Source organism: Thalassophryne amazonica, chromosome 7 (genome assembly GCF_902500255.1).
Source record: "Thalassophryne amazonica chromosome 7, fThaAma1.1, whole genome shotgun sequence".
Classification (NCBI taxonomy): domain Eukaryota; kingdom Metazoa; phylum Chordata; class Actinopteri; order Batrachoidiformes; family Batrachoididae; genus Thalassophryne; species Thalassophryne amazonica.
Window position 1 is genome coordinate 9,396,753 of NC_047109.1, and position 12,085 is coordinate 9,408,837.

Sequence of the window (12,085 nt, forward strand, 5' to 3'; positions counted from 1 at the left end):
ATATAGCAGAGGTGACCCTCGCTCGGCTCCTGGAGAGCCTCGCCGCATATATGACACCTCTTCTGCTTACACACGTGCGGAGCGCTGTTTTTAGAAAACGCTATGTAATACTCACGTTTACATCGAGAGCATTTTTTTCTGTTATCACACACATTAACGAACTTACCGGCGGAAGGACGATACTTCGGCTGTTTATGCAGGCTGTAACAGGTGGGAGAGCGACACTCCTTGTTACATTCGCTGCAGAATACAGGGTTATTTTTCTCATAACACTGCGTGGATTCACAAATTTTACAATATGACGGACAATTATGGGAGGCGTGGTTATTGTACCCCTCAAAGCAAAACTTACATACATATTTCACTCCCAAAAATCTCTTTAAATCGATGATTCCGTAAAAATGATTATTAAACAGAAAAACGAAAAGAGTTTTCTGCTGCGCCGGTATTCCTGTCTGGAATTTTGTCAGCTTTCTCTCCCCTTCGGCTCTGAAAAACACCACAATTTTACAACCCAGAGCGTTTTCAAATTTTCCCACCTGCTCTAAAGATACCGGCGTAGCTTCCGTTAATCCAACGCTATTTTGTAACGCCAGTCCGCGCTGCTCCGCCTCGTGCGTACTCAGATGAGGATTCAATAACTGAACGAGGTTTATCGCGAAACATAAACTGTTGTCAGGATTATACACGATATTAAGGCATTTGGATTTTTTCCTCAGAACCTCGTGATGGAGGAGGTCATCTATTCTGCGCTTCCCCGCGCCGTTCTGGTTGCGGATGACTTCTGGTTGCGGATGACTTGAACCACTAATTCCAGAGACTCGTCGGCTAAAACGTTGGAATTTGATTGTATCAATCGTTCTAACAGATTTTGGAAGCCCGTCACATCGCCAGCGTCGTTATATGAGCTGATCAAAGCGGCCTCGTTGTAGACTGAGTCCCCACGAATCTCCATTTGGATAAAGTCCCCGGCCCTGGCGTGTGTTAAAGCCTTTTCGACCGAGTTATGAAGAGCCCCAACGACGTTACGGTAAAATTCCGCGTAGTCGGGAATTTCGTCGGCGCGCTGGAAATTGAGAGGCAGCCTGATTTCGATATTGTTAAAAGCAGGTCTCCTGATGACGTTAGCAGCCCCACCACCCGTCATGGGAGAGTGTCGGCTGGACCCCGGTCGTGCATCATCCCCGTCTTCCATCAAAACAGAGATCGCCGCGTTTATCGGGGTTAAACGAGCTCTGTTTAAAATCTCTTCTCCGCGCGCATTGCGCGGGGAGGGACTTCTTAAAGGTGAAAAAGCGCGAGCGTCGTTAGGCGTTTGATTTAATTCATCCACCGCGGATTGGACGTGAGGATTAACTTCACACGCGAGGAGGTTTACGGCGTTATTTAACGGAGTCAGACGTACCTGGTTCAACGCCGCGGGACCGGACTCATCTGGAGGTGAGGTGTGCGGGGGGTCAGGGGGCTCTTCAGTATCAGACTGGACCGTCGAATTTATAGCGTTAATCGCAGAAATGATGTAGGGGTTAATTTCTTCCGATTCTCGTTCAGGCCGCTAAATTGTTAAGAGCCTCATTTAACGGTGTTAAACGAACACGGCTTAAAAGTCTCTCTCCGGACTCGATGTTATTTTGAGGCGGTGAATTTAACGCCTCGGGTAATGGACCATCTGCTCCAGGAGCGCTCCCCGCTGAGTCGATTATTGAAGCGTTTAAATCCAATACACGTCCGAAGTTATTTTCCCGATGTGAATTCTCTCCTTCCATCTTTTAAAATCTGTAGCAGGAAGAATCTACCTCAAGAAATTCAGTTAATATACCTCTTCAAAATGAATTCTCCCGTTCCATCGGAATAAGAGAAAAAAAAAAAAAATAAAAACAGACTACACATTTTCAAGAAAGTTGCGTGATGAGGTTAATCCCAGCTCAGAATATCTTCGAGCCTTGCGTCTCTGTGGAAAATAGACGGTCTCCCTCCACCGCGTGCTGAAAAAAGAGAAAATCGTTAGTTATTAAATATTTAAAATAAATAAATACATAAACTCCGACTCCTTACCGTGTACATCCGCGGATCGTTTTACGGGTCTCTCCCACTGACCCGCTTCTCCATGGGCTGTGACAGAAAAAATCGGGTTATTCCAGAGTTTTAATCGTGATTTAATCTCGATCGCTGTACTTACATCTGCGTGGTGAAGTCGGGGCTTCCAGCCTTCGAACTTCTTCAGGGGGCTCTGACTTGATTTCTAGAATTAACATAAATAAATGAATACAAAGCATCACCCTCGCAAGCGGATATTCTGTACTATTTCAAATATATTACCGAGGACGGGTCCGAACGCGCTCTGGACCGTCTGCGTGGTTTTGTCTAAAAAAAAAAAAAAAAACAGTTTCAGACGGCATGCATCATTTAAAAACACTCATTTCTATCAAAACAGATTACTTAAATCACTTACCCTGAAAGCTGATGCGGTTTTCGCACTCTGCTCGAAGACAAGAAAACTTAATTAAACAACATGGTTTTCCAGGATTTTTTCCGCAAATTTATTCTATTTTATACCCATAGCTGGGGGTCCAGGCATCTTCACTCTTCACCGGTCGTAGTGGAAATGCTCGCTGACATCGTTCCCAGGGACGTAAGTGATAAGGAGCATTGTTTATTGTTCGGGCTCGGGGCAGCATCTCCGCTCAGCGGGTGTCCCGCGCCCCATGATCGATCGGCTAATATCTTAAAAGAAAACATCATCTGGCGTGAGTGATAAGGAGCATTGTTTATTGTTCTTCGGGTTCATCACCTCGGGGCAGCATCTCCGCTCAGCGGGTGTCCCGCCACACACACACACACACACACACACACACACACACACACACGCACACACACACGCACTCACACAGACACAGCGTCTGCAACAGGTTTTACAGCCGTGGGGTCATGTTTCCGCGAGCGGCTCTATGCGTGGGTATTTGACCGTCTTGCTGCAAAGACTTACAGCCGAGAGAGACGGGTATTTGTTCCCCTTCTTTAATTTACGAATTAAAAACAGAAAAGGAAACGTAATAATTTAAGAATTAAAGATATTAAAGGGTCATTAAATAATAGACAGTGATTTATGTTTAATTATTTCAGAATTAGTTAATTCTTTAATACATTAAAAAGATCTAGGTATTTTTAATCGTTCTTTAATTCATGAAATAAAATGACATTAAAATATTAGACCCTGGGTGGGAGGGGAGGTATGGCTTGGAGGCGGTGCTTGGCCGGGGTTAGGGGAGGAGCTTGGGGGTGGGGCTAGGGGAGGAGCCAGGGGTGGAACTAGGGGAGGAGCTGGGGGCGGGGCTTAGGGGCGGGACATACTGACGTCATCGACTCTGATTGGATGTGACGTCATAAGGGGCGGGGGCTCGGAGGCGGGATCAGGGGCGGGGCTTAGGGGCGGGGCATAATGACGTCATCGATTATGATTGGCTGTGACGTCATAAGGGGCGGGGCTTGGAGGCGGGACTAGGGGAGGGGCTTAGGGGTGGGACATAGTGACGTCATCGATTCTGATTGGCTATGACGTCATAGAGGGGCGGGGCTTAGTGACGTGGCCGATTTTGATTGGCAGCTGTCACTTTTTTGACGAAAGGTGTGTCAGTTTTCTCTCTATCCTCGATACACTGTATACTGGTTGCTAGTTCAGGCAAACGTATCACAAGAGAAAGGTAAGGCAGCGTGAATCTCTGTCATCAAAGAAGCAAAAACATGAAAGGAAACAAAATCATGACTGGTGACAGCATAATGCAATCTGTAACCTCACCACTACATGACACTAAATCATATGTACTGTAGCTTTAAACATATAACCATATCTTATGTATAACAATAGAGCTATTACAGCATATATATATATATATATATATATATATATATATATATATATATATAAAACAGAAGATATATCTTACTGAATTTGTCATGTCTTGTTGCCACATTGTGTTGTGATCTGGAGGTTATCAGGGGTCTATTTTCTCCTAAATTCATCCTTTGTGACTGTTGAATCCCAACATGATGTTAATGTGGATCCTTTGCCTTAAATTACATTTTAAAATTAGGCTTGGCCGTAGATTCTGAAACATCTCCCTATAAAATCCTGAACTGAGGAGCAAACCGTTCCCTCCATGTGCACCGATACATTATCAGAGAGGATGACTGAGTGAGCGTGAGGTGGTGAAGCTTGTGATGTGATGATGAACGACACTGACTCAGTAGGAGGAAAAGTGGAAGGCAGCATTATTGTGATTAGCCCGCCTCAGCAGGATCTTCTGATTGCAATCAAACCTGCTTCTTGCACAGGTTCAAACGCTAGATTTCTGCTGATAGGCCATATTTCACAGTGTACCGTTCTGCAGCGTACGTGACTGGCAGCTCGTGCACACTGCTCTATTTGCACCTGATAAATGACAAGACCAAGACAAGACTGCAGCAGACTGACCGTTATGTTTGAGGGGTGGGGGATGGACCGGTTGTCTGAATGAGTGGTAGTTATCCAGACCTCCAGCTGGTTCCATAGTGTGGCAGATGCAGCGATGCACAGCACCAGTGCATCGTCCCAGACCAGACCAGACCAGACCTCGATACAGGAGCTATTTAGAACATCTACTCTGCAGAACAAGTTAAAAATACACGTATGGACACTATTAAACAATAATATGAAAGCGTTCTGTTTGTCACCTTTCTATTGATCACATGACCTTTGACCTTTCGTGATGGTGAAAGGTCAAACTCAAGATCACAAGTCCTTATTATATATACAGTAGTTGCATTTTAGGTGCAAATCTGAGCCTTAATTTCCACCTTAACAGATGCATATCTTTGAATAAATCATAAAATATAACATGAAAATATAGTGATATGCTTAGATTTACATTATGATGAATAAATCAGTGTAACAGCGCTGCGCTTGTATTAAAACATGAAACAGGTTTGATAAGTGCACACAGGTCTATATATTCTGCTGTCAGTCATAAAGAAATCCATATGATTTTGTATCTAAAGGTTTTAAATTTTAGCTGGAAAATGTCAGAGAACATGAATTAATTATTTTTTTAAATTCATCACCGTTTTCTTTTCTTTTTTAAAGCAGTAATGATTAAATATAACCTGAAAAATAATCACCAAATTAACTCAAAGTGAAACTTTGTAGCTCTGCATCAGTGACCTCCTACTGATGGATCACACCAACATCAGAAAACCACTCAAGCATGAAATGATGTGTGCATGTGCATGTGTGAGTGTGCACGCTGACAGAGCAGATGAGCAGCCACAACGAAGCGTTAAGAAGCCAGGTAAGCAGCGAGAGAACTTTACCTGACGCATCAAAACTGAAAGACATGCTAAGTGGTCGAATGACTGCAACGAGAAACAGTTACAGCTCAGGATCAGAAGGTCAGTTACATCATCTGCTCATAAACAAACAAACAAACAAACAGGAGTAATTCATGCTCCCTGCTGTCATATTTCATGCTGTGAGAGAAATAGATAAATAAACCACAGCCAACGGTGAGAGATTTGTGAGATTAAAAAAACAAACAAACAAACAGAAGTTTTCTCTCAGTTTACAGTTTGTGTTAATGGACAATTAGCATTCATATTATTAGTAGTATTACTATTCATGTTTTTTCCACAATACTGCAAACATCGTAAATAAATAAAGCACAAGCTGCGGTTTGTAGCAACATAAATGTGACACATTAGGCAGAGTGGAAGTCAATAAAGCACAAATCATCATGAAACCAAACGTATAAAACAAAAGTGTTGAGATAAAAACGGCCTCATAGAAAAATAATAACCACAAAGTGTTTGTTTATCCAGAAAAAAGTCAAACTGTGTCACAGCTCTTAAGGCCAGAAGGTTTTTCTAAGATTTTATTTATTTATTTAGAATAACATTGAAGAACAGACAGGCTGCTTCTAACCAGATTTTAATTTACTTTGAACAGCTGGAAACTGTTTTAAAGAACTGATTAAAAACAGCAGTACTATCCACGTCACTAATTAATTTATTTATACAGCACAAAATCATAGTATAAATTGCACAAAGGCACGACACATGAGCACATGAATGCAGCTCTCGCTTTGTGAGTACATTGATTGGTTGACCCTGAGAAGGGACCCCCTCACTTCATACTCCCACAGCATCTCCTGGTACCCGATCATACGCCTTCTCCAAGTCCACAAAACACATGTAGACTGGATGGGCTTACTCCCAGGCTCCCTCCAGGATCCTTGTGAGAGTGAAGAGCTGGTCAGTTGTTCCACAAAACAGGTCTTGGACCACCAGATTACCCCCTAAAATAATTTGATTTTAAACTCTTACAAGTCTGAACTACTTCTAAAAAGCTTCAACCAACTTTTAAATAGCTTTAAACAAAATATTACCTTGTTATCTCCACTGATTTTCAATGACTAATTATACAATAAAAGCTAAAACATTTGAATCCGGTTAAAATTAAAATAATATGGTTGTATCAATGTTTCAGTCTGCTCTGCATCAATGACAGAACGGGTTAAAGTATACTGAAACCTTATTAAATTGGTTTAAACCAGATATTACCCAAGTGATGGTCAACACATCTATACCAAATGAAACTGGTTTTCAATTTAAAATTGGTTTTCAAAGGTTTGTGGTAAATGTTGCAGAGTCAGGGCCCCTTCACTCATAGCACGACTGAAGCTGACTAGAGCACGACGGAGGAACTGCATGCCATTCACGAAAAATCTGAGTCGCCTCTAACGTCTCATACACCTGTCACCACAACCTTTCGCGCACACCAGCGGCCGAAAGACAGAGCGTGCCCTGTGAGTGCGGTATCCATTCGATACCTCTCTTGGCAGGTGTCGGCCAAATTCCAGGTACCACACACGAACATCCAATACCACTCGCGGAGCACTTAGGAAATGTGGTGCCATTCGTGCAGTCAGCATGAAAATAGTGAGCATGCGACCACTTTCGAGCTGGCTGTGAAATTTGTCTAAGTGCCCCCACAACTGCGGCGTTGCCAAGCAACACAAATGTGGTGTGCCAGAGTGTCGGCTCCCCCCTCAACACGTGGCGTGCGCGTGTGTATCATGCGTGTTGCGCCTTCCCACGCAACACATGTGGCATGTGTGTCTTTCGCACACTCCCGCTCCCCCCCACAACACATTTGGCACATATGTGTTTAGCATGTTCTCCCCACAACACATGATTTGTGTGGGGTTGGGGGGGGGCACACTTGCATGAAATGATGATATGTATGTACAGATGGACCAGCCAGCCACGTCTGAGCGCACACAGTGCGGCAAGGCGGCATTGCTTAAATTTCATTGTATTCTAGTCTGTTGTGTGGGCCGCTGAAGAGGAGGTACTGCTGGCCCACCACCACCAGAGGGCGCCCTGCCTGGAGTGCGGGCTCCAGGCACCAGAGGGCGCCGCCGCCTCACGTGAGCAGCTACGGTGACAGCTGTCACCCATCACCTGAGACAGCTGACGGCAATCATCTGTGGGGTATATCAGCAGGACGGCACCTCCACCTCATTGCCGAGATATCGTTTCTACCTACGAGGTAACGTATCAAAGCTGACGGAGTGTATCCTTTTGGATTAGTGTATAGCTTGTGGATTACTGTTCCAACGAGAGGTGGAGGTAACTTCCCTGCTGTTCAGAGTCTTGGGTGCAAACGCGCCCCCATCTAACTGTTCTTTGTTCCTCGCCAGCAGTACCAGGTCCGACACGCGGAGGCAGTGGCCACCTGGGAGTTCGGGACTTGGCGGCTCCAGTATTTCCGGGGTCCTGTGGCGGAGGAAGCCGTGTGGTTCGGGTCTTACCTTGGAGAGGCGTCTCCTATCTTCGAGCCTGCCCACACGACACTTTTGTGAATTGACTGTTGTCCATTTCGTGATTGGTTGTATTCGTTGTGCACGTTCACAACAGTAAAGCCTTGTTATTTGACTTTCTCCATTGTCCGTTCATTTGCGCCCCCTGTTGTGGGTCCGTGTACTGACACTTTCCCAACAGGATATCTCGGCCACGCCATGGATCCCGAGGGGCGTCAACCGGCTGTTGAACGGCCAATGGAAGAACAGGACGCGCAGGCGTCCGCGGGAGGGGTAATCGGTGAGTTGCAGCGGATCCTCACCGCTTTCACGACTCGGTTGGATTTCATGACCGAGCAGAACGTCCTCCTAAACCGCAGGGTGGAGGCTCTCACCGCGCAGGTGGAAGCGCGCCCTCCGGGCGCCGCTGCGGCTCTCCCTCCCGTAGATTCTGTGCGTAACGTTGACGTTCCACTGGTTGTTCAACGACCTCTCCCTCCTTCCCCGGAAGCATACATAAGCCCTCCTGAGCCGTACGGAGGCTGTGTGGAGACGTGCGCGGATTTTCTGATGCAGTGTTCGCTCGTCTTCGCACAGCGTCCCGTTATGTACGCGACCGATGCTAGTAAAGTAGCTTATGTCATAAACCTGCTTCGCAGTGAGGCACGCGCTTGGGCTACAGCGCTCTGGGAGCAGAATTCACGGCTCCTTCTGACATACGATGGGTTTGTGAGGGGGCTCAGAACCGTGTTCGATCACCCTAATAGGGGCGAGACCGCTTCAACCGTGCTACTGTCAATGAGACAGGGGCGCCGGAGCGCAGCTGTTTATGCAGTCGACTTCCGCATCGCGGCTGCGAGATCCGGCTGGAATAACGCTGCCCTCCGCGCCGCCTTTGTAAACGGACTGTCTTTGGTTCTCAAGGAGCACCTGGTGGCTAAGGACGAACCGCGGGATTTAGACGGGCTTATCGATCTTGTCATACGGTTGGACAACCGGTTAGAAGAACGTCGGCGGGAACGAGACGAAGGGCGTGGCCGGGCACGCGCCGTCCCTCTCCCTTCCGGTTCCGACCGCGCTCCGCCTTCCCCACGCTCCACGGCCCCTGCGCTCCGTGGGGTCACAGCTCCCCCTACTGACGAAGCTATGGACACGAGTAGGGCAACATTTAGGGCACCAGCTGCACAGAGGAGACGGGCCCATGGAGCTTGTTTGTGGTGCACTAGAGCACCATGTGAGAGACTGCCCCGAGCGGTTACAACACCAACGCCCGCCCCTAGAGACTGGGCTAGGGGTGGGCCGAGACATTCACGTGGGACACACCCACATTGCTACACGACTCCCAGTCACGATCCTGTATGAGGATTTAACCCTGAAGGCCCCAGCACTGGTGGACACAGGCTCTGAGGGGAATCTGTTGGACTGCAGATGGGCCAGGGAGATAGGGCTCCCTCTGGTGGCGCTTACCTCGCCTGTGCAGGTTCGAGCGCTAGATGGCTCCCTGCTCCCTCCGATCACACATAAGACACCACCTGTAACGCTGGTGGTGTCAGGAAACCACCGGGAGGTGATCGAGTTTTTTGTGACTCAGGCCACTTCCCGTGTGGTTTTAGGCTTTCCCTGGATGTTGAAGCACAATCCCCGGATTGATTGGCCGTCCGGGGTAGTGGTTCAGTGGAGCGAGACCTGCCATCGGGTGTGTCTAGGTTCCTCGGTTCCTCCCGGCTCCCAAGCTAAGGAGGAGGTCAGAGTCCCGCCCAATCTGGGGACGGTGCCGGTGGAGTACCACGACCTTGTCAACGTGTTCAGCAAGGATCTGGCGCTCACACTCCCCCCCCACCGTCCGTACGATTGTGCCATCGATTTGGTTCCAGGCAGTGGGTTCCCGTCCAGTAGACTGTACAACCTCTCACGGCCTGAGCGCGAATCAATGGAGACCTACATCCGGGACTCGTTAGCTGCCGGGTTGATCCGAAATTCCACCTCCCCGATGGGCGCAGGTGTCTTTTTCGTGGGTAAAAAAGATGGCGGACTTCGTCCATGCATCGATTATAGGGGGCTGAACGAAATCACAGTTCGCAACCGATACCCGTTACCCCTGTTGGATTCGGTGTTCACGCCCCTGCATGGAGCCAAGATTTTTACCAAGCTTGATCTTAGAAACGCGTATCATCTGGTTCGGATCCGGAAGGGAGACGAGTGGAAGACGGCATTCAACACCCCCTTAGGTCACTTTGAGTACCTGGTCATGCCGTTCGGCCTCACAAACGCCCCCGCGACGTTCCAAGCCTTGGTTAACGACGTATTGCGGGACTTCCTGCACCGGTTCGTCTTCGTATATCTAGACGATATACTCATCTTTTCTCCGGATCCTGAGACTCATGTCCGGCATGTACGTCAGGTCCTGCAGCGGTTATTGGAGAACCGGCTGTTTTGTTAAGGGCGAGAAGTGTGTTTCACCGCACCTCTTTGTCCTTCCTGGGGTTCATCATCTCCCCCAACTCCGTCGCACCTGATCCGGCCAAGGTTGCTGCGGTGAGAGACTGGCCCCAACCCACAAGCCGTAGGAAGCTGCAACAGTTCCTCGGCTTTGCGAATTTCTACAGGAGGTTCATTAAAGGCTACAGTCAGGTTGTTAGCCCCCTGACAGCCCTGACCTCACCAAAAGTCCCCTTCACCTGGTCGGATCGTTGCGAGGCCGCGTTCAAGGAGTTGAAACGGCGCTTCTCGTCTGCACCCGTTCTGGTGTAGCCCGATCCTAGTCGCCAGTTAGTGGTTGAAGTGGACGCCTCGGACTCAGGGATAGGAGCTGTGCTGTCCCAGAGTGGGAAGACCGATAAGGTCCTTCATCCGTGTGCCTATTTTTCCCGCAGGTTGACCCCGGCTGAACGGAACTATGACGTCGGCAACCGAGAACTCCTTGCGGTGAAAGAGGCTCTTGAAGAGTGGAGACACCTGTTGGAGGGGACGTTCGTGCCATTCACGGTTTTCACTGACCACCGGAACCTGGAGTATATCAGGACCGCCAAGCGGCTGAATCCCAGGCAAGCCCGCTGGTCACTGTTCTTCGGCCGTTTTGACTTCCGCATCACCTACCGGCCCGGGACCAAGAACCAGAAATCGGATGCCTTGTCCCGGGTACACGAAGACGAGGTCAAAGCGGAGTTGTCGGATCCACCGGAACCTATCATCCCGGAGTCCACTATCGTGGCCACCCTCACCTGGGACGTAGAGAGAATCGTCCGGGAGGCCCTGGCACGAAGCCCGGACCCCGGGACTGGACCAAAGAACAGACTTTACGTTCCACCAGAGGCAAGAGCTGCAGTCCTGGACTTCTGTCACGGCTCTAAGCTCTCCTGTCATCCAGGGGTGCGAAGAACCGTGGCAGTTGTCCGGCAGCGCTTCTGGTGGGCGTCCCTGGAGGCCGACGTCCGGGACTATGTCCAGGCCTGTACCACCTGCGCCAGGGGCAAGGCCGACCATCGCAAGGCTCCGGGACTGCTACAGCCGCTGCCCGTGCCTCATCGCCCCTGGTCCCACATCGGCCTGGATTTTGTCACGGGCCTCCCGCCGTCCCAGGGAAACACCGTGATCCTCACGATAGTGGACCGATTCTCCAAGGCGGCCCACTTCGTGGCCCTCCCGAAGCTCCCAACGGCCCAGGAGACAGCGGACCTCCTGGTCCACCATGTCGTCCGCCTGCATGGGATACCATCAGACATCGTCTCCGATCGCGGTCCCCAGTTCTCCTCGCATGTCTGGAGGAGCTTTTGCCGGGAACTGGGGGCCACGGTCAGTCTCTCGTCCGGGTATCACACCCAGACCAACGGGCAAGCAGAGCGGGCCAATCAAGCAATGGAGCAAACACTGCGTTGTGTGACAGCCGCGCACCCGGCGGCCTGGAGTACTCATCTGGCCTGGATCGAGTACGCCCACAACAGTCAAGTGTCATCAGCCACCGGCCTCTCCCCCTTTGAGGTGTGTTTGGGGTATCAGCCCCCATTGTTCCCGGTGGTGGAGGGAGAGGTCGGTGTGCCCTCGGTCCAGGCCCACCTGCGGAAGTGCCGTCGGGTGTGGCGTGCCGCCCGTTCTGCTTTGTTGAAGGCCCGGATGAGGGCGAAGACCCATGCAGACCGGCGGCGGACCCCGGCCCCTACGTATCGCCCCGGGCAGGAAGTGTGGTTGTCCACGAAGGACATCCCGCTAAAGGTGGCCTCCCCAACACTGCAGGACAGATACATAGGACCGTTTAA

The 12,085-nt window shown here is 49.4% G+C and overlaps 1 protein-coding gene across 1 annotated transcript in view; it reads right to left on the reverse strand.

Annotated features, from left to right (window-relative positions):
* Positions 1-12,085, reverse strand: part of LOC117513196 (protein spire homolog 1-like) — a 183,847-nt gene that overhangs the window by 39,629 nt on the left and 132,133 nt on the right. The window contains 1 exon segment of the mRNA XM_034173493.1: positions 5,347-5,388. Coding sequence (XP_034029384.1) covers positions 5,347-5,388 — 42 coding nt within the window.